The 27,348-nt window shown below is 36.5% G+C and overlaps 1 protein-coding gene across 2 annotated transcripts in view; it reads right to left on the bottom strand.

Moving 5' to 3' along the window:
* Window positions 1–17,230: 17,230 nt before the first annotated feature.
* AKAP6 (A-kinase anchoring protein 6) overlaps window positions 17,231–27,348 on the bottom strand; it is a 287,417-nt gene continuing 277,299 nt past the window's right edge. For both annotated transcript variants that reach the window (XM_037395841.1, XM_037395842.1), the window contains exons 13-14: window positions 23,281–26,744; window positions 17,231–18,179 (exon numbers count right to left, since the gene is read on the bottom strand). In XM_037395841.1, the coding sequence (XP_037251738.1) occupies window positions 23,322–26,744 (3,423 nt within the window). In that variant the 3' untranslated portion in view covers window positions 17,231–18,179; window positions 23,281–23,321. The remainder of the gene's footprint in view (window positions 18,180–23,280; window positions 26,745–27,348) is intronic.

Here is a 27,348-nt window from a genome sequence, read left to right as displayed (position 1 = left end):
GAATTTATAGCAGGAAAGAATACGCTGCACAGATCCTATTAGTTCCTTGCTGTCAAGAGTGCAATATTCTTGCCACAAACAAATAGGAATCAATAAACATAAATATTTTAAACCAGAGTCAGTGTTGGCTTTTTTAGTTACAGTTTACTTTTCTCACAAAACTCTTCAGCAAACAGCATTTGCTAGGCTAGTGCAAAGACAGGCATCTCATACAAGCTAGTCTGATTTCTTGTTCAAAGCATTTGAAAACTGACTATTTTAAGTAAGGAAAACACTTTCAATAATTGTGGCTGATGTTTATGCTTCTTCTCTTGAAATTCCAACAGAGATACAAAGTGCCTAGAACCAGAAGAACGATATTTGCATGATGTTATTATTTTTCCACACAAAGAAAAAAAAATGCACTGTAAAACTAATGGTGTTACGGAGCAAACAGACAAAATGAAGAAACTGAGTAAAGTTTATGGGGCGATGATAGGTATTGATTGCATGTGTTGCAGCAAGATGATACAAAGTTCTAGTGTTTTGTTCTGGGTGTCCCCTAGAGAACAAAGTGATAGCTTTTCTCCTGTGAAACCAGAGGGCCTCCAACTGAGGTTTTCAGGAAGCTTGGAAAGGAAACGAGCAGGAATATGTTATAGGCACTTCAGGCAGAGGTAAAAACCTCTTAAAGAGGGAGGGAATTACAGGGAGGTTATTCTTCATCCTGTACACATAAAGCAATATTTTCATTTAGTTTCACTTAATTTTGCTCTAGGAACCAGCTTTGTTACAGCATGGAAGTTTGGTGCACATGGAAGAATAAATACTACACCACTGGAGTCTAGTGCACATGCAACTGCTCCTTTAAGTTTTCTGTTAATTTTCAGTTTGATAGTCGTGTTTTTAGGGTGCATGTAGACATAGGCCAATGGTGTAGGAAAGCCAAAGGACATTCAAAACATTCAAAACCTTTAACTTCCTAACTTCTACAGCTCTCCCGTTACCTACTCTTCTCAAAGCATGAGATGAATCAAATTTTCTGTTCTCAGGTTAAAGTAGGAATTTTGAAAGGTAATTTGGAGGCTGAGAACATTTCTTGATCTGCATAGCAGAATTAGTACCAGTTGTCCAGTTTTACCCATTACTACTTGTCCAATTCACTGACTGATTTGGCTGTTTTCAGGGCAAAACTGGTATTCACATTGGAGACTTCTGCAGGGGTTGCTGCGTCCTTTCTAGGCTTGAATAAAAGCCATGATTTTAACTCTAAATTCCTGATGTATTTAAGAAATTAAGATTATTGCTGGAGTTCAAAACTCTTCTTTCTAATGGTATTAATTCAGTCCACCTAGTCTCTGTCTACACAAGACTCTCAAGTGCAGTAGCTGTTAATCTGTGTTATCAGATGTTTTCTATCACGGCTTTAATTTTCTTATTCTAGAAAAGAGCTCTGTTGATTGAGAATGCCAAGGAAGATACTAATTCTTTTCATTTGTTTCATTGCCTTTTGGAAGACATCAGCTAGGAAGTGGAGCCATACCCCAGTTCTTACAGAATCTGTGAAGCTTCTCACCCAGTGAACATAAAGTATTGTCAGCATGCAGTTCTCAGAAGTAACTGTGCCACAGCTGCTCTGATGTGGGTTATTCTCATTAATGACAGATTAATAGCATGATAAACAAATCTGGGAAATAGTGTCAAGATAGATGAGAAGCCAACATCTGTGCTGTATGACATGGGTTTAAAGGCGCAATGAAGATCCTCAAGTCAGTGGTCTTCAGATGTATGTAACACAAAGAGTTTACCTGGATGTGGAAATGACAAATAGGAGAAAACTATTTTAAGCAAATAATGTTAAATTCAGAAGAAATGCACCACATCTCATTCATTCCACTGGTATTTTCTCTGAGGAAATAACTATGTGAAGGGCTAATCCTGTTCTCTACACAGACAAAAGTCCCTTCAAGTCAGTGAGACTTTTGCTGGTGCTAAAACTGCCTGATTGGTACCCAAATGTATTCAGATTTACAGTTTGAAGTGTCTCATAATCTTCCCAGCAAAAATACAACACTTAGTGTCCTAATCCAGTGAAGACGTCCACATAGAGAGATTCTTATTTACAGCCAGAGTGATTTACAAGAGCAGAGGTTAAATCTGCCATTAAGATCGTTGACATAACCTTCCTCAAAAGCAGGCCAAGAAACATTAATGTAAAACTCTCTTCTTCTAACTGAATGCTGTTTGCAGCTGTTTTGTCAGTGCTCACCTCATATAGATGCAGTACAACTGCTCGTGTATTCATTCCCCAATGCCAATTTTTGTGCTTTATTTCCCCTTCTGTTAAAGAGACCTAACTGCAGTGAAGTAAATGTTCTTCTGGTACCGGGAATACGGAATTTATATACAAATTCCATGAGAAGCTTTTATATCTAGGCAGGCCACCAGCTTAATCAGATTATTAACTTCTGCTTGTTTCATTAAGCTGCAAGATCATTCCATTTACAGTGGCTTTTTGGACTGTGATAGTGTACCATTGCATGTGAGCCTGTGCTCTGAATAGGAATTTCAAAGCAATCTAAAAATCTTTTACATAGTGATACCTGAATATTCCAGAAAGATAGATACCATTCTTTCACCATTGTGAGAACAAGTAATTAATTAAAAAAACCCAAGCAACAACACACCAAAACCAACAAAACAAAACAAAACTCCTTACCTCTTTACTGGAAAAGGAAACAGTTACTTGTTCTACTTGTCCAGCAAAAATAGTTTATCTCATATGGACACAATAAGTAGGTATCGGGTTTGGTAAAGCTACAGTGAAAGAATAATCACAATGACAGCTAATACATTCATCATTTTGAAGAAAAATTTGACAATATTTTCAAATAATAGCCTGCCTATATAACTGAAGAAATATCTTTCAAATAAAGTCTCCCTAAACAAAGGAGAGAGTTTTATACTTTAACCTGCTGAACTGAAGATGCTTTATGATGTGTTGGGGAAACCCTTTTTTCCCTTAAAGACTCAACAAGCGTTGTGATGACCAGTCTTCTTTCAAAAGAAGATACCAACCTATCTACAATATCTTTGCGATAAGAGCACTCCCCAAATACAGGAGACAGTTTAAATTACTGTGCCCTGGGAGACTTCAGCCTTCGTTTTTAACTGTTTGGCTAGTGCTATAGCCACAAGGCTGCAAGGATTTTGGAAGGGAAATCCTTGTTAGTCCTGCCTGTTGAATTATTAAATATTCACCAGGACAAAGACTGTGAGCATAGCCCTGCATCAGTTCAGACACTTATTGAACTATATGAGGATGTAGTACAAAAGACCTGGGTTTAAATCTTCAGCCTTTTGCATTAGAAGTGCAATGAAAGCAGACACTTTTTCCTGGATTTTAAAGGTGATCTTTCATCCCCTGCTGAATTTGAAACAAAAACACCTTGAACATTTAAGTTAGATGCGAGCATGTTTTAACTATAGCATCAACGTCAGCTGGTATCAATTGATGACTTAGAAATTTGAATGGCACCTGTACATATGAAGACAATACATGTTCTTTCTGTTTTCTTAGCCTTCCCCATAAATATAGGCCATATGTAAATGGTTATAATCAATGAGTTTGTTTATATGCAGTCAGGACTTTATGTATTGTATCAAATTCATATAACGTTATTACCTTTCAGCATGACCAGGACCTATTAATTTCACTCAGTATCATATTATACTTTTACTTTTGTAGGAGTATGTTATCATAATAGGTACCAACCAGATCATTGATTCTTTGCATGAAGTCTATATTACTTAGGCAACATACTTCAGTTCTAGCCTACTGCATGGTTGTCATTCCAGCAGTAACCCTCCTGGGTGCAGAATGTTGTATTGAGTTTTGTGGAATGAATTACTTCCTACAAAGTAACATATAATTAAAAGATAATGTAAGTTGTAACCTCTGTATTTGAAAAACTGCTGTTTACTTAAAAATCCAAACTGACTTGAGTACTTCCTTTCTCCAAAGCAAATAATTTCAAGTTAAATCTGAGAAGCATGGTGAGTTATACAATTAATTATCGGAAAAGCATCTGGATCTTGAAAAACTTAACAGGCACAAGGAAACAATTGCAGTAGGATCTTCATTAGGTTTCATACATTTTGTATAGCTGGTTTTTCTATTAAATTAATCATTGCTATTTGTCATTCAACTATTTCTGAGGTAATCAACCTAACACACCTCCTGGCTCCGGTCCATAACATACATTCATAATGCTCAGGTCAGCCTCTGTGGTATTCTTGTTTCTTTCTGATACATCAAGGCAGAAGCATGTTTTTTGTACTTGTTCTCCACAGCTCCGCTGAGTTTATAAAAGATGCTGAGCACAATGAGCCAGGTCATGCCTGCTTTTTAAAATGTGCTTTGCAGAAGATTTAAGAGAAGAGGTACAAAAAAAAATGTGCTAAGTACAGTATTTTCTACTCATTGCTGGAAGCACAGTCCATATCACAACAGTCAGTTGTATTATAGTAGTGTTGAGCTACATGTTGAGTTTGGCTTAACACTCCATTGCTACAATGAAGGATGGTGTTTGAGTTAAAAAGTGTAGAAAGAGAAAGAAAGAGTGAGAGAGAACAGGAGAAGCAGGGCCACAAGCCATTTTTAATGTTGAAAGCTATATTTAATATTGCCCTTGATACATAAAAGTTTTCTGACAGCTCTACAAAGCATCCAGAACATCAGATTTAATGACTCTGGGCACCTAAATTAGGTATTTAAGGTTTAGGACCCTAAATTCAATCTACATGGTCCAATTTGAAAGCTGTCATTTAAATAGGGGCTAATCAGAATTTCTGAAAAACGACTCATTTCAGGATTCAGATATAGATTGAGACCCCCAAATTTTGAGACCTACGTTCATTTATTTTGTAGTAGATCATGATGTTGTTTCTTGCTTTTAGGGTTGGGTGGGGAGGGTACAGCAGTACTGCAGAGGTATCTTTCTATTCAGATCCTGGTTTTGTAAGAGCAGATTAGTTTCTATTATTCCTCTACTCACACCCACCCACCCACCCCACTCCCCCATTTCCTTGAATTGAAACGAGAGAGAATTTATCAGGGGGTTTTAAGACATTGGGACAAGAAACAAGACAGAAAGATGTTGTGTCTTAGCTATAAAATATTCCATATGTAATAACTCTCATCACTATCTTGTTGATAAAGATAAAGTTCATAGGAAATAAAATGAACTATAAGAAAGTTTCTAACTATCAGGAAAACAATATTTTTGAAGCAGCCCAGAAATTGGAATAAGGTAGTGACAGTTTTGTTCCATTAATGATAATGCTTTATTCACTTCAGAAAAACATTACTTGATGTGAAGATATTCCAGATCAAGATTAAATACCTTTAAAGATCTTCTCCATTCCTAGGTTATCCTTTTAACTAGGGAGTTGCCTGCTTGAGTTGTAGTTACTGAAAAGCTGCTCAATGGGCTCACTGGGTGACCAGCCCATCCCTCCCACATTAAGGGAGTCTTAAGGGCTCCTCCCAAACTGAAAATGCAACTTGATCCTGTTTACTTTATAAGGCATGCAGAATTTTCCCATCCCTTAAAATCTGACTTAAAACTCATTCCAACTGCAAAATTGTGCATTAGCCATGGGAATAAGCATGAGGTATTAATCTGCTTAGATTTCAATAATTTATCCTCTGAGGCACCCAATGGATAGCAAGTTTAGCCAAGTAGCTTGAGGGAATGTTTAAATAGAACTTTTCCACGTGTTAAACAAACATTGATGACTGACAGTAAAACATAAATTAAAATCATAAGGAAAATAATCACAGAATCCATTGCTATGATAGAGAGCTTTGCAAAGGTACATGAATTCCCATTTCAAGCTAAACAATGTAGCCCATTACTGTCAGAATTTCTTCTCTCTTCTTAGTCTCATATCCTACTGACTTACTGCATTGTTAAAAATTTTTGCATAGCTTTGAAGTGTTTGGCCATAATTTGAGCTTCCTGCTATGGGGATGTTTATCAAGTGATATCTGGATTGTTATAGTCGTCAAGATGGGAGTATTCAAAAATGTAATCAATAGCTGTTTTTCTTGTAGTAACTTGGGGAGTTTTATCCCATATTTCCAGTCAATTGCCTTGAAACATATTTCCTAGTTGCCTCTGCACAGATTGTCTCTTTCCCCCCTCCTGGATCTTGAAAAATTATGTCAAACTTGATTTTTAGGTTGCAGTAGAGAAGTACAAAACCCAGTAACTACTTCACACTGTGCCTTCTAGTAACCCTTTCATTTATCCACCACCCTGATCTTTTGTCAAAGAGTTGAGAAGTGATGAGTTTCATACTCACTACTTGTAATAAAAGGCACATCATTTTAAATGGCAAAAAATTAATTTTATCAATATATAATACCCTGAAGACTTAGTGACGGTTCAGAAATTTATTTTTTATTTCAAGTTCAGAAAACTCAGCATTCTAGAGCTAGAATAGCTTTTGGATGTGTTTTTCCTGTTTCTAAGAAAAATCAAAGAAGTAGTTTAAGATCAGCCAAATGCGTCTATAAATTGCTATAGTATCATTGCAGTGTCTTCAAAACTCTGAGTACCTATTAAGAGTCTCTCTTCATGCAAGATTTCATATTTGTACCCTGGTGAAGTGGGGCCTGACAGCCAAGGGATGGAATAAGGATGGCTTTGCAACCCACCTGTTCCCTGAAATGTTCCAACACCTTGAATGGAGTTGAGTTTATGGGAACCAGAAATTAAATCAGGTAAGTTCATTTCAAGGTACAGTTAATAAAAACCAGAGGGAGGCTGGAAATGCAAAACAGAAACAGCTTATTTATTTCTGGTACCTCACGGACTCATGACTAGGGCTTCCCAGGTGCTGCCACCGTACTGGTACTAATGACAAAAACAGAGGAAAGGAGTACAAGAAACAACCAAAAGCTTCAAACCACAGCCCAAACTCATTTCCAGGTTCTGCGAAGGCTTTAATATGTAAAATTACAGGCAATTGAAACTGTCCTTTTAATTTCTCTATTCAATTTTTATGCTTTCACTAGGCTTTTATGAAAGAGCCAGAAAGAAAGGCAGAACAGAGCTTAACCGTGGCTGGAAGACTGGCAGAGGCAGAGGAGGAAAGAGTAGTCCCATTTTCTTTGTAGCACCTCTTTACTATAGAAAACTCTTACAGCTTCTTTTGCAATCTTGAGAGAGGTCAGAAGAGAAGAACAAATGTGACCCCTAGAAAATAATCTCTTTCATCTCCCTTGCTCTGCTAAGGATACACTTCTTGTCTTGCAAATGGAGCCGTTTGACAATCATTGCTCTCAGCGTCTGGTTAAGCTTCATCTTTGGTGCTAACAACTAGTGCACTTTTGACCTCCCTGTGCTGCAGTAGACATACAGTGGCAAAAAAGGTCAAGGAACAACTTTTCCACAAAGATTATAGTCTGACAAACCTTTTCCTCTGGGCAACCTCAGAACTTGGATATTGGCCTTATTGGACTTGATTTTAAGAAAATTCAAGGTTGCTCCAGCGTGAGCAAAGACAGTCATTCTTTTGCTATTGCTCTGGACCCCCATAGTAGTCCCCTTTTGGGGGCACACTTCTCTTTACATGTTCTCCAGTGTGCTTAAGTTAAGCCTTCTGTGCCTTTGAAAAGGGAGGGGGATAAGGGTTTTCTGTTCTCTGCAAAAGTATGGGCTTGTCTAGCAAGGAGGCCAGTATTGGTTAGGACAGGAAAAGTAAGTGCAGTTTTTGGAACACTAAATTATGCAGCTGCCCAGAATACATATACAAGCACTAGAATATACATGTACAAGCACTAGAGTATTAAATATATAAAAACACTAAAGTTTTTGTTTTTACACTACTAAAAATAAGCCTTTCAGCATTGTCTTATGTAAATACTCTTAACTCAAAGATTGTAAACCAAATCAATAGTGCAATACCTCTTCCATTTTTGTCTTTAAAAATACTAAAACATTACTCTTACAAAAGTAGCCAGGAATTTAAAGCCAGGAACCATTCCATCACCTAATCTAGGGGACTTACCTGAGTGATCCATTTAAAGGTCTTCTGTCATTGCTTACTTTTTATCATGTTTATATTCTAGGAATCGTGGCATGTTACAATCAAGCTGGCTCTCTGTCATTAGCCAGTGCTAAAGGGCAATTTGTCTTGTGTTATGGCACTGTGCACTTGGCAATTTTAATTGTGAAAAGGATATAAATTCTGCAAAATCTTATGCTGGCAGCAATAGTCACAAATTGCAATGGAATTTTAAAAATATAGCTAGTTAATGTATTATTTAACTGGTAGAATTTCTTTAGAACACAGTCATTTTTATTTCTTTTTAAGTGCATAGTTTGTTATAGAACCCAATACTCAAATCAAAGCAACTGTTATTTGCTTTTTCCAAAGATATTACAACAGAAAAATGTAAAGATTTGGTTACGAAATAAATTACGTTTAAAACCATCTGTTTCTAAGTGGACCTTGAGACTTATTTCTATGTCCAGAATGAGATCATGAAAAAACCCAGTCCAGTATAGAAGCAGTAGAGTAATATGCAGCACCACAGCAAGCTTATAATGTTTAAAATGCCAGATTGTTACTTAATCAAAAGTATTGATGTATGATGAAGTATAGTCTGGGTGAAGCTGCTATAGCACGAACAAATCACTATGCCTTTTTTAAGCATACAATATGTAAATATGTTTAAAGGTTCGGGCTAAGGAAAGGCATCGTAATTCTTTTTTCAGTCATTTGCCACACTTCAAACAGGTGCTGGCCCTCTGATTCTATAGGTAGATTCATCCCACTTCATTAGCACTTTAATGAGTTCATATTAGTTGCTTCTGGTTTCTATCTATGTAATGGAAAATTATCTTGCAATAAAGGATAGCTATTTACGGGGCCACTGTATAATTTTTTTAATATCATAACAATACTGCCTTTTTAAGCAGCTATTTCCTATTCTCATCCAGTTTCCCATACTCGCATCACCACTTGTTTATTTACACACTGCTTTGCCCTAGTGAATACAAGACCTCACTATCCAGCTTCCATTTTAAGATAAAGCAAAGGATGAAATACTAAGGGATCTTTTCCCCCTTTCATTCTAATCATGCCCTCTGTGCTGAGAACAGAACTTCCTGATAAAACAAAACAGACAATGTGAGTCTGTAGCCTGCTTTATGGTGCAGGCATTACCAGTAAATGAAACGGCAAGAGCTCCCTTTTCAGGACCACTGTTTATGGATCCTTGTGTAGGAACAGCTTGGCTTCTGTTCGCTAACATCGTCACAATGAAACTACACCCAAGGACTTTGGACCTGGCTTTAAATGTGGATGGGCATAAATGGAAGAACTGTATACTATGTAATTTTGCTTTTTTTTAAAATTTGGCTGATAAGAAATGTCTCATGTAGGAGACATTGCAAGTAGGAGTTGCTGTTGTCTCCTTTTAATAACAAACAGGTGCTCTTCCAAAACCTACTGTACTGTTACCTTTAGTGCAAGACAAAAATAACAATATAGTCACAAAAGAAGAAGCACTGGGGAATAACTTAAATGTTAATTTGAACATTTTGTCATGTAGTAATGTCCATCGGTAATGAAGCATAAGATAAGGACATTTTTATCCAAACAGATGTTTCAGCAAACAGTATTGTAAAGATTCTATAGTTACCAGCTACACTTTAGATACAAGTATATAACTATAGCCATTGCAAGAATTCTGTTAGTATCCCACACATACCTTGAGAAATCTTTTTCTTGGTTGTGCAGAAGCCTCACCAAATCCTTCTTCGCCACATGCTGGCTCATATACAACACTTACCAAATGCTACTTTCTGGGCACCTGATCTGTCATTTCATTCCTTCTATTAAAGACTGTCAGCTGCTGTTCACCAGTCTGGGAAGTTTATCCCACATTCTTAAGCCTTTGTTTTCCAGCTCAGCACACATATTCAGTGCTGAAAGTCAAGCTTTTCCCCAGAGGCCCATTTTTCTACAGCACCAGATCTATATGTGTTTGTTGCAGATACTAAATAACTGCAGTTCTAATACCTCTAAAAATGTCACGTCAAACCTTCTTTTTAGAAGAGCTGGATGAAATCTCAGCCCCTGTTCACGGGTGCCAGGGTTCAGCCACATACCTGTTTTGATGACATCTGAGCCCTATTGTGAGATGCCAGTTGCAGTAGGTGAGACAGGGCAAGCCAAGAACACTGTCCCGATAGTGGCAAGAGCAACTGGAAGGATGTTCCTGAAAGGGTTTTCTTTTTTATCCTTCCACAAGCTTCATAAGCATATGATAAAATATGATTATCAGAATGTAGATGTCTAAGATTAACATCTTTTCGATTTGACTAACCTTAAGACATACATTCAAAGGTACTCCTTAGTGTGTTTATGGTCATGATAAGGATCAGGAAAGACAAATATTATTGATCACCATTGAAAACCCATAAGAAAATAATTTTCATGGCTATCATATTCTAAAAGAACTGCCTGAATCTTTGGGTAAGGATATATAAGTTGGCTTGCAATTTAAACTATATAGTTTCTTCTAAGGAAACGTTAGCATTAAGAATTCCTGTTGTATGCAAAATGTGGTTTCCCTCCTGGCTTATTTTGAAGACCCATAAAGTAAAAGTCCTGGTATAAAATTTTCTTGGAAGAAAGAAAAAAAGAGCATATGATTGCATAAAACTTTCAAAGTACAATGGAAGTCTAAGAGAAATATAATTATTATTGTCGGTTTATCACCTCAAACATGTTGTTGTAAATGTCATTATATCAGATGAGTTTGAAAACAGGTTTTCCATTTCGCACTTTATTTGACAAGGTGATTCATTGTGTAGAGCAGTTTAAGATGTCAGTCCTTGTGGAAGAATTGAGTTGTGCTGATGTGCTTATGAGCATTCCTCCATCAAAGTGTATGATTAAAGAAGGGTTATTCTTCTGAAATATTGTTACCCAACTGGGCTGAAATATGAGTGTTTTCTTTATTGAAATATAATTTATCACAGTTAACTCCTTCTAGGTAACCATGTATATGTTACATATGGCATATGGAAACCTGGTTACAGTTATCTGCAAAATCATATTCAAGATAATTTCTTACACTGCAGCACAATAGCTTGTCAAGTAATTGAATTAATTTGTTTCTGACATCACATCTTCATTCTCAACAAGGGAATGAAGAGGAAAGAGAAGAAACACAGGCATTTTCTATGCTTTTTGTATGTGCCTTGTGCCTGTCAGCGGCCCATTTTTTATTGCCTCAGAGGAAGGAAGAAATCTTCCATCTTGCTTTGGCCATTTTTGCATTGAGTTTGGGAAATTTCCCCTGTTCTTTCAGTGGATAACAGCTTTCATCATGGAGAATGAAGTTTGCTCTCCACTGTCATTATTTTGAACTAACCTGCTATCTTAGCACAGCTGCCTGTTCTATATTTAGACTCCTTTACAATCCCACTAAGCTATTTGACTCAGTAATTTCTCGTAGAAATGAAATTCCACAGATTAATTATATATCATGCAAAGGAGTACGGTATCTCCTTCCATCATGTCTAAATTCACTACCAATCCATTTCTGTGAGTGACTTGGTATTATATGGCTGGGAGAAGAAGACAGACAGATTTGTCTTAACTAAACCATTCATTATTTTGAATACTATCATGTCTGTTGTGTTACAAAATGCTATCAAATAGTTATAGATACACGCTGTAGGCATAACTCAACTGTCCCTCTCCCCCTCCCTCCATTCCTCCCTCCCTTTCGCCTCTTCCTTTCTTTTATTTTTTCTTTTCATTTTGTTCTATGTTGTTTCTTCTCTTTTCTCAGATATCTTACTTCCACATTTGTCTCATATGGAGACCTTTACATTTCTGGATGCTTTTCTATATATGAAAATCCAGTGTGCAGGATATATGGCTAAGGACTAAGGTACAGATCTACTCACTGTCTTTGTCTTCTCCTCTTACTATGGCCATTAGAGTGGCAAGCGGCACAGAAATATCTACACACAGATTATAATTTGACTTTACTCACAATTGACAATCATTGTTAAGAACATATCCTGTCCCTCCAAAGAACTCACACATAGATTTTCCTCCCCCTCCAAGAAGGAACCTCCTCTTCAACACCCTATGTTTAATGCAATCAAATGTTAATTAACTGACAATGGTACATCTGATTGATATACTTGGCATACTGAACAGCAGATTCAGAAAAATGAGTATTCACAAATAGCATCACTTTGCAGTTTGCAATTACAAGTCTAGCAATAGAGATAAATCTGTTTCGATCCTGTATAAGCTCCTATCATTCCACAAATATTTTAACCAGAGCTAGTTCCCATCAACTATCCTTGAAGCTCAAATTCCTTCTCTGCTTCTCTTCTTTTTCAGTCATCAGCCAGCATGTCGCTGGCAGATCCGACCCCTCCCTCCAGCCTAGCTGGCACAGCTGCAGCATTACAGATGTACCAGCCACCTTCGCTTTGCTCCAAGCCCCTGTTGCTCTGGCTGCCACTTGCACGCCTTCCAAAACGTTACCTGTAAATGGCCTGTTACAAGATGCAAACTCTTCCTTTAGCTGCTGAACTGTGCAAGAAGAAAAGCTACAAGTAGAGAACTGTTCAGATCGAAAGACCAGAGGCTAAGAGATGCAGGAATATGTAAAATGAACAGCAACAGGTCTGAGACACATTTACACGCTCATTTAAGGCAGACTCCCCTTACAGAGGAAGCTTTCTTTAGTAGGCATATTAATAGTGGAACATAGAGCTCTATGTGCATGAAAAGCCTTTTAAAGACTTTGCCTCCACAAAATATGGCCAAAAGCGTCACTGATCAGCTGGGCTGGCACAGATGCTCAGCAACCCAACAGAGCTGTGGGGCTGGGCTATTTTCTAATTTGTGCCACGATTTTAACTGTTGAAAAGACATTTCCATAATCTTTTCAGCACTTTGAAAAGCCCTACTTTGAGGTAACTAAAGCACAAACTATAGAGAGGCATAGATCTGTTTGGCATCAGTATGTCAGGATAAATAATGATCAGTTAGTAGAACTATCATAATCCTACACAGCTTAGAGTATTCTTGATTAAACTACTGGCAGGGGACCACTAGGATTTACAGAAAGAGTTGCTTTTTTGTTTTCTTTTCCCTTTATAATTTTTTCTCTTCTATTGTATATTATTTAAATTCTGCTTGCTACAACTTCATTTTCAAGCTTGTTAGAGGCAGATGTTTCTCAGCCCAAATTTGGTCCAGTTCCCTATGAAGAAATAGCAAAACCCATGCCCTCTAAAGGCAGTTCTGGGATAAAGCTTTTCATTGAGCAGAAATCAGAAAGCAGAAGTTCAAGTATACGTGCACAAGTAGCCTGTATGAGAAATTGCCATACTACCTTGCTCGAGGGCATATTATTTCCCGTAGCATTTATCTCCCCCTGAAAAAAAGGGATAGATTTGGGGTAGATGGTTGATGCTCAATATTCGTTCTTCCAGAGTCTGACTTTTTTCATTCTGTAAATGAAGTGCATCAAGAATAGTTTGTTTTTCCGCTATTGCTTCAAATCTTGTCAAATATGTTTGCCTTTCCCCGTCACTCTCATAATGTTTCTTTGCAAAATGCTACAACTGGATTCTTGCTGCATTTAAAACACCCTCACAGTAATTACAAGAAAGAGGAATATCTTAAAAATCTTGCATGTGTTTTAAAAATTATTTTCACTTTCATTTGCAAACACAGAATGTCACAGAGATGTGAGCTTAACATAAAGTGGAAGTAAAAACTTTTGTCTTTTTTTCACACCATATAATTTCATTTTAAGCATGGTGTAATTCTGTACTACTTGTAATTTTTAAGGTTTTGTTTGACAATAACCACAATATCCCAGTAATATTTGTACACTAAAATTACTGACTTATACAAATCTAACTTCACTTTTAACTTACCTTATTTCCCCACTCCCCAGAAATAAAGTAATACTACTTGCTACTGCATAGGTAATTCCATTTTCAAAGCACCAAAGCACTTTGAATTCATCCAGTGCACAGACCTAAGTGATGTCAAGTTCATTTATGGTCCAGTCCTGAAAAACATTTATAAAATCAGGAATGAACATGTATTTACTGAGCAAACAGTAGTCACATGAAAAATGTAAGCAATTCAGGTTGGTAGAAAAGGTACAAGAAACAGGGCGAGTCTGAAAAATGAGAAGCGCAGCACTGAGGGCAATAGATCAGATGTCATTTTTTGGCCAAAATCCCTCTCAAAGTGGTGCTTTCGTTAGGAATAACTTTGTAGAAACTTGTCAGTGAAGGGAGATTGACTTGGCTTAGAACTTGACATCCCTGTTAATCCTCTTGAGCCAACTATTAGTACCATCTGGCCTAAACATTAATAACCCCTTTTCTGTGCACTGCAGCACAGGAACTTTTAAAACATTGTTCCTGATGTCTTCAAGAAAAAAAAAAAAAGAATAAAAAAAAAAGGCAACCCTTTTACCAGATACATTTTAGTCAAAATATGTTGTTTTCCTCAACACAGAGGAATTGGAATAAAAATCTAAAATATGTGACACCGGAGGCTATGTCAGCCGTGCATCCTGTCACCAAGGAGGAAGGTCGAGATGCCATCTAACTGACAGAGACTCTTTATCTGAGTTTATTGTGAAACAAACAGGAATAATTTCAGTATCTTTGCATATGTTTGCATGCTTACATGTACACAATGAACAGCACAACCAACCATAAGGACATAGAGATGCCACCTAAATTTCTCTTACTGTGACAAAGGTGCAGAAGCACTGTTCCATAAAAACTCTTTGACTTACCTTGGGGAAAAAAGACAAATTGTTAAGTGAAAAAGACTGGGGACGTGGTTTACAAGGCTAGCCATGTATAAAACTACTGTGATTACAAAACACCTTTTAAATTATAGTCCCGGGCATGTGTTTTACCACCAGTGTTTGTGTGCATTCCCTTCACTTGGAGCTGGAGAGCTCTGGCTCTCCGTGGGAGGAATGTGAAGCAGGCAGGAAAGGGAGATCCACGTGTCAGGGCCGTTGCTGTCAAATGGCCTCCTCACACATTGCAGATGTTGTTCAAGCATTAGCCAGGGAGTGTGTGGAATGAAAAGCAGCCTATAGAACTTTGGGTGGAGATAAATGCTGCAGAAAGCTTGCAGCATGTTTCTACATCGCAAGAGAATTTCACCACCAAGGAACAGGATCAATACAGGAATCTGCGTATAGGCTGACCTTAGAGGTAATATTGGTATGTCAACACTAATTTTACACTATACCAGTATTTTTCTTTAGGGAGTTGCCACTAGAACTTCTTGAAAGTTTGTTGTGGTTTAACCCCAGCTGGCAACTGATTAACAAAGTTTTAGGCACAGTTTGGCCATAAGCATATGACTTACCCTAAGACATGAATAAATCCTGTATATATCAGATTTCTTTTCCTCTAGCAATCAATTTTTACTGACAACAAAGTCCAATATATTCTGAGAAGAAAAATAAAAAAGGGTAAATCTCCTAACCATGCCAAAAAAGGAATAGTTGGTAATGATGGGTCTTGCATCACAGTCATAAAAATGATGAATTTATCTCATGAGATTAAATAATATAGATCTGGGAACACTAGTTAAATTAAAATGTTCGGCATCTCTCAGAAAGGAACCACAGAAATTTGAGTTGTGACCATATAATATTCCAAATATTGTATGATGAATATGTGGTTTATTGATTTGACAAGTACTACCTTTTTCCCCCAGGAAAAAAGTGAATTTGTGGCAAATGGCCTAATAGAATGGTACAAGTAATTGATGGAGTTCTGCACAGTCTGTTGGGTGAGGTGACAGGTCTGAAAAGCCTCTGACTTACTAGCTTTCCTGTTGTCATAGTGTAAGGTTTGACTATAGTCAAAGCAAGTTTTAAAAAATGCAACGTAAACCAGAAAATGCTGTGGAGAAAAAAAAAAAATGGTTCTAAATTCAATTTCATTTCAAAATAATTTTTAAAATCATGTTTGAAATAACTCATAAACAAACATAATTGTCATTGTAAATACTTTACTAAAATTAAGAGTTGTATTCTGAATTCTTTATATATATTTGAATTAAAATATTTAAATTATATTAAAGTAATCCTTAGCTATACAGTTATAGATTTTAGGTAATTATAGATTAATCTATAGATTTGTACATGATACAGGATATGCATGATCAGAAAACTTTATGGATTCAAAAGGCTTTCTTAATAATTGCTTCTTATAATTTATTTATAAATATTTTTATTTATACTTTTTTATACTCTTGGTTAAGCAGAGTTGTTTCTGCTGCCCTATCCACATGATAGCCTACTCAAGGCTACGCAGTGGAAGTTAAAATTGAGAGAAATAGCTTGCTTCTTGCAGTAATAGGAGGAGGTAAATAATTTGGAAAACATGCGTTTTGGGTTTTTTTAAGTACCTGTTCCTTCAGTCTTGTATGAACACATCCTCTGGTCAGCGTAGTTCCTCCAAGCTTCTAGCTAAGCTTGTCAAAGTAATACATGTTTCTTAAAGGAAGAAGGATGTTGAAGCTTTTTGTAAAAACATTTATATACTCGGAAAACTAATGATTAAAATTTGTATGGGAGAGCTTTTCTTGCCTTTTACATTTCTTCACATCCCTTCCCAATAGTGTTTTTAGGAGATGAATGCCATGTTTGCAGAGGTAGGTTATAAAGCTGTCTGGCTTGTTTTAGCCACCCAATATAGTTTAACACAAGATAAAACCATCTAAAATGTACAGGCTAAGTCATTGAAACCACCAGCCTGTATAAGTATATAAAAAGCTTATTCAATATAATTATGTAAATGCATGAAATTTTAAGAAGCAGGCAACAAACTGTTACTGATAAACAAAGAAAAGATCTGCTATAAATGTGTGCCTGATCATTGCCACCACTGCAGTTGGCAGTGTCCTAGTTTAAATTGCTAAATATTTGTGCCTCCTTCTTCAGTCCAAAAGACCTGCAGAATCTTTAATGAAAAAGTTCTTTACCTCTGATCTAGGTAATAAAAATCTTCACCAGCTATGGAATCACATACCTCTAGGGAATATTTGCAAAAAAACCCATAATCTTCTGTATTTTGATAAATCATTCTGTTCTTGGAACGCAGGTAAAACAGATCACAAGTTCTGCTTTTTTTTCCCCAATAAACTATGTTTATTGTGCCAATTCTAATTACCATGCAATCTAATGGTTTTAAGGCTTATATTTTCCACATCACTGGACATCACAAACATGAAAGCATTTTATACTGTCATTATACATCAATGTTTGCACTTGGTTATACATATATACAGAAATTATTCACACATCTTAACCTTGCTATTTCCTTCTTTCAAACCAACATAATTTTACTGTGAAAGCAGCTTTTTAATAAATGGTATAAGAAATACAGCAAGGCACACATTTTTTAAAAACTTTTTTTCTCATTACCACCTCAAGAAGCATAAAAAACCAAAATGTTGTACTTAATTCAGTAGAATGTCAACAGTTCCTAATATACAACACCATGTAGTTGTTTCTTGAAGTGTTGCATAGATTAAATTTTAAAATTAAATAAATAAACCACCATTTATTTTAATTGCTTAATTTTTAGATGTATTGTATCAGGAGGGCTAATGACTTCTTTTCGCTGCAATCCAACAAATTTGTCACTTTTAAAGTAAAATAGTTTCAATAAACTTATGCATTATACACATAAATATTAAATTTGATACATAAAATAAAAGAGTACTGATAGGTACAGTTCTGAAAAGTTGAAACAAACTGATCGTGAATTCTGTGGAACTTCAAAACTTTAAAGAACAGAACTAGTGATAAGTAGTACAGAAGCATCCAATTTAGGAAGGGGAGGTCATTAGAGGTAGCTTGGGAGAGGAACCCATATGGAAGCAAATGGCCTTGCTACAATACAGTATGATCACCAAAATAGGACTAGCATATGCAGCCTGATCACAAAGCCAACATGGACAAATCACATTTGGAAAGAAAATTTATCTTGGGAGTCAGTGTAATGAAAGGCAGTGATACAATGGAATTGGAGGTCATTCTAGGGTTTACAGGATGAACCTGCACCTGAATTGCAGCCAAGTTTCTAAAAGGAAACAAAAAAAGTAATAATAGGTTACAGAAAACGAAGTTTTATTTGCAAAACATAGCTCTCCCAGAACAACCACAGATAGTTATTAAACGGTCACATGCCAGAGCCTTTAAAGTAGAAGCATACAGTAGGCAAACAATGACTTTTAACAGCCTGAGGTACAAGTTAGTGTAAAAAATTGTATTGATGTAGAAAAGTCATTGATTTTTGTAAAGACTTTGTTTCTAAAGAAACAAGGGAATTCATCAAATCTGACCTTTTCCCTGGATTCTGTCCTCATCCTTACCTGTGAACTTACCTTCAGCACACTCAAAAGTGCACCGATCAATGAAAACATAGGAATTTTCAAAAGCCAAGCAACAGAAATATCTACCCATCACTTATTTTAACATTTATGTAAACATATAGAATGAGATTTCAATGGAGAGGAGGAAAGGATTGTCACACAAGTGGTCCATGAATAGAATTGTCAGTGTCATCACTGTATTTTTAAATTATAATTAGCTATTTAGACACTTCTAGTAGCAGCAATGAGATAATTTTCATACTATAGAATTATCCAGCTCAGAGTTTAGGGTTAAACTATTCATCAAAGAGCACAGGCTTATGATGAGGATTATGAAGAAATAACTGTCAGAATACAGCTCAAAGATTAGTGCAAAGTACATCTCAGGCATTTCCTAGGAGGCACTCCAGACACGCATTATGTGCCTTCCAAATTAAGCAGGAATATCTGGATCTATCCAGTTACCTTCTCCTTTGATCTTATTTGCTGTAACTGACCAGTGTCCGTCCCCCCCCAATTTACAGAAGAAATAAACTTATATGATAATAGTGAAAAGCTCAACGGTTTGTTAAGAAACTAAAGAAGAACTGATCTGAATAAATGGGAAGACTATCAAAAGGTTTCTAAAACTCTGGCGTGAGTTTCATACATCTATAGTAAGAAAAGTCTCACTGATGGATACGTCAAGTTTTTCAAAAAATCATGTAATTCAGAAACAGTACAAGATTATCTGGTTTTGGTGTTGGTTTTTTTAAAGTCAGCTACTGTAAGGAGCTAAAAAGTCAGACTGTTTATAACTCTATAAAGAAACATTATAGTAACTACCTCCCTATAAAAACCTCTAGGAAAAAAACAGTAAGCAAAGATTTAGATCGTTCTTGTACTTCCATTCTCTAAAAAGTAAATTATTACATATTAAATATTGTGTAAACCTATATATTATTTTTTCTTGTAATGAATAATTAACTAACAGTCCTTTGCATTTATGTATCATCTTTTATCTGTGGATCTCAAAACACTTTTCAGTAAATAAATCATGATTCACAGGTCCCATTGATCATTATTCTCATTATTTTGTTGCTAAGGAAGCTGAGGCAAGGAAGGAATAAGTCATACCAAAAAAATCTGTTGCTTAGCAGGAAATAACAGTCAAGTCTTCTGAGTACCAGTCTGGGGTTTCTCTCCTGGCTATGGCAAGTGGCAGGATATTCTGGCTAACGTCGCAGCACTGTCATATAAAGCCAATTTAGCTTTCTTAAGCCCAAGTAAAATATCTTTTCCCCTAAATGAAGTTAAAACTTAAGTTTAAATTACAAATTCTGCACAAAAGGAAGGAAATAGCTTTTGGATTTACTTGTAAGAACTAACAGATTACACACAGAATTCTAACCATGTTCTCTAGAAAAGACTTGGACACATCACATAAACCGGCTTAATGTACTGATCTCTACAAATATTTGAATATGTGACTAAAATTCCCATCCCATTGGTGAGTCATGGGTCACAGTGACAGCAGAAGATCTCATGATCTCATGTACAGAAGGACACTTCCTTCAAGCTGTCCCCTACTTGAGAAATACAATCTGCATAGCTTTATGAGCACCTCTGCTGAAGAACTCTGTCTTGGCTCGTACAAGGCAGTGCTCACAGAGATATTTTTAAGCCTGCTTACAGAATTGTTATTATTTTCTCATAATGGTCACTTTTTGTAGCACACTGCTAAATAGCAGGATTGCATCATGTGGCAAAAATATTTTCTTCACTATTATTTTCATTCTGCTTTACAACCAAGGTAACCAGTAAAACTAATAAAATCAAACTACATTTGAAACTATGCCTTTTTCAGCTTGGAATTCTCACTATGTTTTTAAGGTACACATATACTATAGATTATTTTTCTCTAAGTATTGCAGCTACACATGGAATTACACATTTAAATGAGCTTACAGCACAGGTGCTACAGGAAAAATAATGGTGTTTGCCATTTATCTTTCAAATTAAATAATGTGTTTTTAAATAGTAACTTTTTTCATAATACACTTATGGGAACAACATTTATCTGTCACATTTTAAAAGATGTATTAGTAATAAATGTAAATTACCTTTGGAAAATCAGTAATTAGCCTCATCAAAAAATAAACAATCTGCCACCAAAAAGATAATCTTTAGCATAGTTAAGTATAATAACTGTTATTTGAATAAGTTAACAAATTAGGATAGATTGCTTCTGTAATTCATTCCCCATAGCATGAGAGATGAAGTTAAAGCACCAGGCTTGTGAGTGGGGGAAGGGAGCTCAGACTTTAATGAAACTAAATCTAGCAGCTCATATTTTCATTTTTTGGTGTGCCAGAGACAAACTATAACTATCGTAGGGCTTTACTACTGGGAATAATACAGAATTTCATGGAAGCAATGCTGTATGTATCAGATAAGAACCAGCATATTTACCTAAATGTAAAAAGTGGGAAGCGGTGAAGGGCTTTGTTACCTTAAAAATATTTGTCAACCCCTGGGCAAAAATTAAAACTATAATGGAACCCTGTGAAGTTGTTGCATACAGACATAGCATTACATTTTATTGCATTGTGGAGCGTTTATTAATTATCTCCATCCTCTATGTCCAACCTTAGACCTTATGGCAGCTGCATCTTGTCATATTCCTGTCATGAAAATCACAGCCATCTACCCTGTACATAACTACAAAGTTCTGAAGAGTGAGGGAAAGTTTACAGAGTATTTTGAGATCCTCAGAGGAAAAGTACTAATGAAGTGAAAAAACATGTTATTATCTTCATCAGTGGAAGAATGAGATGAAGAATAAAATCACACTATAGTAAGTATTCTTTCTCAAATTGATATTATAGAAATGAATGGGGAAAAAAAAGAAAACTAATAAAATAGTAATCTAGGAAGAGCGTATGTTTACATAATTATCCCTTATCAATCTCAGACTTTTGTCATCGTCTCCATTTCCAAATAGAGGTTTCCATATACACATAATCCTTTTAATGTAATTCTAGAATACATAGTATCATCTGTGAGTTTTGTAAATCCCATTTGATTTCCATCGCTTCTCCAGTTGTTTGGGTGTGTCCAAGTGTTAACTTAATTGGCAATAAACAAGTCATGACAGCCTATTTCAAAGCCATTCAAGAAATATCCTCTTTGCTACAATGTTTCCAAGATAATGCGTTATTCAAATAGATAGGTGTTGAAAGAGACAGTGGTAAGCAGTAGACACATTTTTACATATGTAAATGTGTGAACACTGGGTAAACCACTAATATGTGCAAAAGAAAAGCCCAAAGCACAGTAATATAATACAGCAAAATCAGGAAGTGCAGAAATTAGATATCTAATAGCAGCAAAGCAATCTATTTTGTATAAATAGGCCCAGATCCTCTACTACAACTACATGGTTTGCAATAGGAGAGTACTAATGGTTTTCATGGGAGGTGATGAATAACAGCCTTTTCTCCTAGCAACATCATGGAATCCTAGCATAACATAGGTTGGAAGGAAACTTGAATGTCATCTGGTCCAACCTCCTGCTCAAAGGAAGGCTATTTTCAAAGGCGGATCAGATTATTCAGGGCCACGTCCACCTGAATTTTGAAAATCTCCAGGGATGGAGATTCCAAAGCTTCCTGGGGAAATTGGTTCCCATGCTTAGCCTCATGTTTTATTGGAAATTCCCTTGCTATAGCTTCTGGCAAGCAGTGCAATTTGGAATTGGAGTGGTATTTGGAGCTGTCATGCTGGCTCTGGTCTACTGGAGGAGTGTTTCCAAAGGCTAATGGCATTCTATACAGCTGTGCTGGCTTTTGGGTAGTAAACAACTAGTCCAACTCAAAGCAGCAGTGCTACACGCTGGGATCTGATCCAGAAGTTGCTTTGTAAATCTTCTTTTGTTGTTAAATATGCAGTTATCTTTAGATGTTTACGTGAGGTCAGAAATTCCCTATCTGAACCACTTTCAAACTTTGGATGAGATCAGAGCCACTTTTTCATCTTAGGTTCCACCATCTTACTTAAGTTTCAAAATCCTTACCACAAAAGAGAACCAAAGGTTCCATTACTGCTGTGTGGCTATCAGTTTCCATCTGCTTTGGTATTCAGGTCCTTATTCTACATTACCCTCACATTATACTCTTTAATGATGTTGCAAAGATTTCTTATTTTGGTAACCTCAGCTTCTGGCCTAACACTGCATTGTAATAATTGTGTTCTTAATAATGGCTTACTGAACTTAAATCATGGTAAACTGACATCAAGAGATGAATTTTTATCTCTCTCCAGTCTGCTTAGCCATTCTTCATGGCTTGTATGGAAGTATGGTAGAACTCCAACTCACTAGTCTTTCAAAATTCTGGTAAAACTGGAAGTTCCGCCTCATGGAGTGATTTTGAACACCTCACAAGGCCATCTGACTGTAGACAAGGGAATCAATGAGTAGAGCTGGTTTCTGGTTCCACAGCTCAGTTGAGGAGGGAAGAGAAGGCTGATATGGAATTACTTTTGAAGAATTCCCAAGTTCTGCAAGAAAGCAGATTTTTTTCCAGGAAGGAGCAGTTCCAGTCAGTGCAAAGTCAAAGGGCAAGAAGCAGTTAGTATTCACTGCAGTTCTTGACCAGTGGCATGTAAATTTGGATTATAGTGTAATCAAGACAAATGATATAGCACTATCATGAAACAGAAGCCCTGGATGGTGATTCATCTCCTTTCATTGTAAAAAATGTAAAAAAGAAAAAAAAAAGGCCAAAAAAATTAAAAAAAAAATGAATGTGCAACTTGTAGAGTACATACCTGGTTTTAGGATAATGTACGTGCCTGGAGAGAGTTACATTCTATCTGTGCATATTTATATGTCTTTCCTTATGAAGATTCAGGAGATTTTCTTCACAAGTAAGAGTTTTACTGTTCTGATGCAAAACATCCTTTTCCTGTGAATGGCCAGGCTTTAACTGAAACTCCATAGCTGAAGCCTCCTCAGAAGCAGCAACACATCCTTTGGGCTCTTCAGCTCCAGGTGATTTTCCTTTACTACTATTGTTAGTGCTAAGCTCTGGAGAATTCTTTTCCAAATATTCAGTTTGCCTGTCTGAAATCAGCAAATCACCATCTTTCAAATTGTTTGATACACTTTGTTTGTTAGGATTGGGGACGTTTATATCATTGGCATCATCACATAAGAATGATAAATCCCTGCTTTCAGATGAAGTTTTAACTTCTAATGACTCTCGAGTCACTTTGTCTAGTGACTCTGGAGGTGTTTCAGAAACAGCATTAGAAAGAGGTTGCTGCTGCTCAGCTCGTGCTTCAGGAGTACCATTAGAAATGGATTGCTGCTGCTCAACTCGTTCTTCTTCAGGACAGGCTTCAAAAAAGCATTCGATATTTTCTCTCTCATCTGTGAAGTCCAGTGGCACAGGAGTGCTGCTCTTTTCCTCTATGTACTTGATTACTTCTCCACAGTCACTATCATGAGAAGAAAGTGAAAGATAAGAATAGAAGTCCCCTTTTCTTAGCTGAATGGGTCTGTGAGAGTGTTCTAACACTTTTTCCTTGATCTGTGCTAACGAAGCTGGAGCTGATGACTCACATTCAGGTTGTGACTTACTTTTCAAAGCTGTTGATGCCATGTCTATTATCTCTCTCACAAAATTGTGTACTGAGCCATCTTCCATGTTTCTTTTATCAAAGGCAGCAGAGTCACAGTTACAGCATGAATCAAGACCATTGTCTGAGGAGTCACATTCTGCTTCATTGGATTTCAAGGCTGTGCAGCGATCAGTAGATTTTTCAGTAATGCTTATGCTGTGTTGTTGACCATTAGGTAAGGATGTTTGTAAAGCTGTTTCTTGTATGTCTACACAATTCATTTCTGAGCAAGAGTCAAGACAAGGCTTTTTAGCAGGAGAGTAAGCAACAGAGTGACAATCAGGCTGAAGACTTTGACATTCTTTTGGAATGTTTCTGGATCCATCTGATGACAGAACAGTTTCCTTGCCATCCATATGTGAATCATCTGAACTGTCTGTAAATGCTTCACAGACAAAACACTCATTTTCAGCTTCTCTGACATCAGGTGATGCATGAGTTTTGGGAGCTGCTGACGTTCTAACAAGACTTTCCTTTTGACTCTCAAGAGTATTTTCAACATTGCCATTCTCCATATCATCCACAAGCTGATCCTTGGCAGCCTGGGAGATACCTTTCATCAGGTGACTCTTTGTCCCCTTTTCACAATCACGTGGTACATTCTTACTATTGCCATTATTTTCTGGTATTTTCTGTACTGAACCATTCAATAGTGTTTCAATGCTTAATGTATCTGTGGCTTTTGATGTCTCATTACTAACTTCTTTACTCCGCTGAATTTCATCACTGAGGTTACTTTTTCTCTTCTCCCTTGTCAAAGAAAATTTTGGTCTAATCCAAGTTTGGAGTTCATTTTTTATATAATCAAGTCCTGAAATTAAGTTGCATTCTTCATAAATATCCTCATCAGTTGCTATACTGGAGTCATCATCTTCATCTTTGATACCTAGCTCTTCCTCAGTTAAGGTAAGGGTGGAACTTGAGAGCAAATCACTGTCATCTTCATCATCAGTACAAGCAGAAGTGCAAGAGACATTAACAATCATGCTGACATTGACATCACTCTCATCAGCTACAGACCTATTAAGACGTTTTCTAAATGATGCATTTGAATCTGGTATTTTATTTCTGTGCAGTACAATGTCTTCAGAGCAGAGAGAAAGATCCTCACTGCTGCTGAGTTCAGTGAGAGAAGCTGCTGAGTCTTCATTTATTGAGGATGCAATATCTAGAGACATCTGTCCAGTAAAAGACATTTTCTGAGAGCTACTTTGGAGTGTTATATCAGAGATGCTGCGCTTTATCTTTTGATCTAAAGGACTCTGGATATTCTCTAAGCGATTCAAAAGATCTAATGTCCTTTTGCTGAGCTCTCCAACAGAATCACTGCTTGCACTTATGTCTCCTGAGCCATGATGACTAAAAAGATCTTCGTTGCTTTTGTAGGAAGTCAGCCAGCTCTCCAAAGAGGTGCTTCGCTGAAGACCGTCCCCACTTTTAAAAATACCTGAGCTGAACAGATCACCTACTACAGACAGAGATTCTAATGAAGAACTACGAGATAAAGTTGAAATCTGTCCTGTATTCTCTGTAACAGTTAATTTTCTTACAGCTTCTGCAGACTTACAGGAACTGGGATCTGATTCTCCAGTGATACTTGCCAGAGTATGGTCATGAATAAACCCATCTGGTTGTGACTCTCCAGGCTTATGTTCAGATTTACCAGGTATTTTATCAAAACAAAAGCTATGAAACAAATTGCCCTCTGTATGTGGTTTTTCAATTTGTGATTGTTTCATTATCAGTGGTAATTTGAATTTGGAGCCTTGAAGATAAGAGTAATCATAAAATGTAAACACGTCATGTTTTCCTTGCAATTCTTCTAGACAAACAGGGTTACATGTGGTAATACTGCCCAAATCCTCACCATTTTCACTTCCACAACATGCAGAAGGTGCCAACTGGAAACCATCTGAGAGACTAGCACGGTCATCTTCATCTTGCTTAATTTTTTGTTTTATTACATCAACTACATCATCCACTTGAGTTTCTGCATGCCCAATTTCAGGATTACTTTGAGTGCTTTCAATATCATTTAGCAAAAAAATTTCGGAATTATTTGTAGTTTCTGTATCGCATTCACTCACTATTCCACTCTCACTCTCAGAATGCCTGCTTATGTTTCCACTCTGATACATATAGTTATATGGTTTTGCCAGCGTGTTTCCCCCTATTAGGTCTGGCAGAGATTTGGTAGATGAAAATGACGAGTCTTTACTAAGACTTTTGTTTAACATGTTAGACTGCGTTACATTGGAGAGTTTGGATGTTTTTTTCAAAAAAGGCATGTGTTTTTTTTCTGATAATTCAATATTATGAAGACTATAGACCTGATAGATGTGAGGATTTGGAGGGGAAGAAATGCTGGGACAATAAAGAGGACTTCCACGATCACTGATACTTTCGTCTTCATTCACATCGTTATCGCCACATTCTCCTGAAGCAGGTTTCTGACTTAGATCATCTTTCTTGAGTTCCTGATCAGGATCAATTAAGTCTTCATGAATACTGATCAGCTTATTACTTATATCAGTTTCATCCCATTCCAGTGCATCTTCACTTGGACCATTTAGATCCATCAAACTGGGTTCGATAACATTCAGAGGCTCCTGTAAAAAAAAAGTCAAAGATTACAAATATTTACAGCTGCACTTTAAATGTGCTTCCACTGAAAACATAAAAGTAAATTAATTGGAGTAAAGTGTGGGTTTGGGACCATGATCACTAGTAGGTTTTTAGTTTTGTTATGTTTTTTGTACCATTAAAATGACCAATGAAAATGAAATCTATTAAATTTTGCATGATTTCTTAGTCTTCTTAGGGTGTTTGGTTTTGTTGGTTGGTTTTTTTTTTATTTGCTGTCAAAATATGATACAGAAATTTGACTTTTCTTTAATAGAGATTAATTGTGCTTAGCCACTTTATATGTAACAAGTTTTAACCATTCTGCAGAATCACATAGGACTAGTTAGTGTGTTAGTAGAAAACATGAGATTAGCATGTTGGATATATGAGAACCTCACTTAGCCTGCTTAAGTTTAAAAAAGTTAAGATATAAAGGGTTTATTAAAGGATTTTTGAGATGTTTATAACAAACCTTTATGTCGTCAGCCTTAAAACAGCAGCTCTAATGCACTGGAAATCACATAACTCAATGAATTTTATCAGAATTTCTATTTATTCTTTGCTTCATAATAAATGCAGTACTAATGA

This window comes from Falco rusticolus, chromosome 7 (assembly GCF_015220075.1).
Source record: "Falco rusticolus isolate bFalRus1 chromosome 7, bFalRus1.pri, whole genome shotgun sequence".
Lineage (NCBI taxonomy): Eukaryota > Metazoa > Chordata > Aves > Falconiformes > Falconidae > Falco > Falco rusticolus.
The sequence above is the reverse complement of the archived record's forward strand: the minus strand, read 5'-3'. Positions and strand labels throughout refer to the sequence as shown.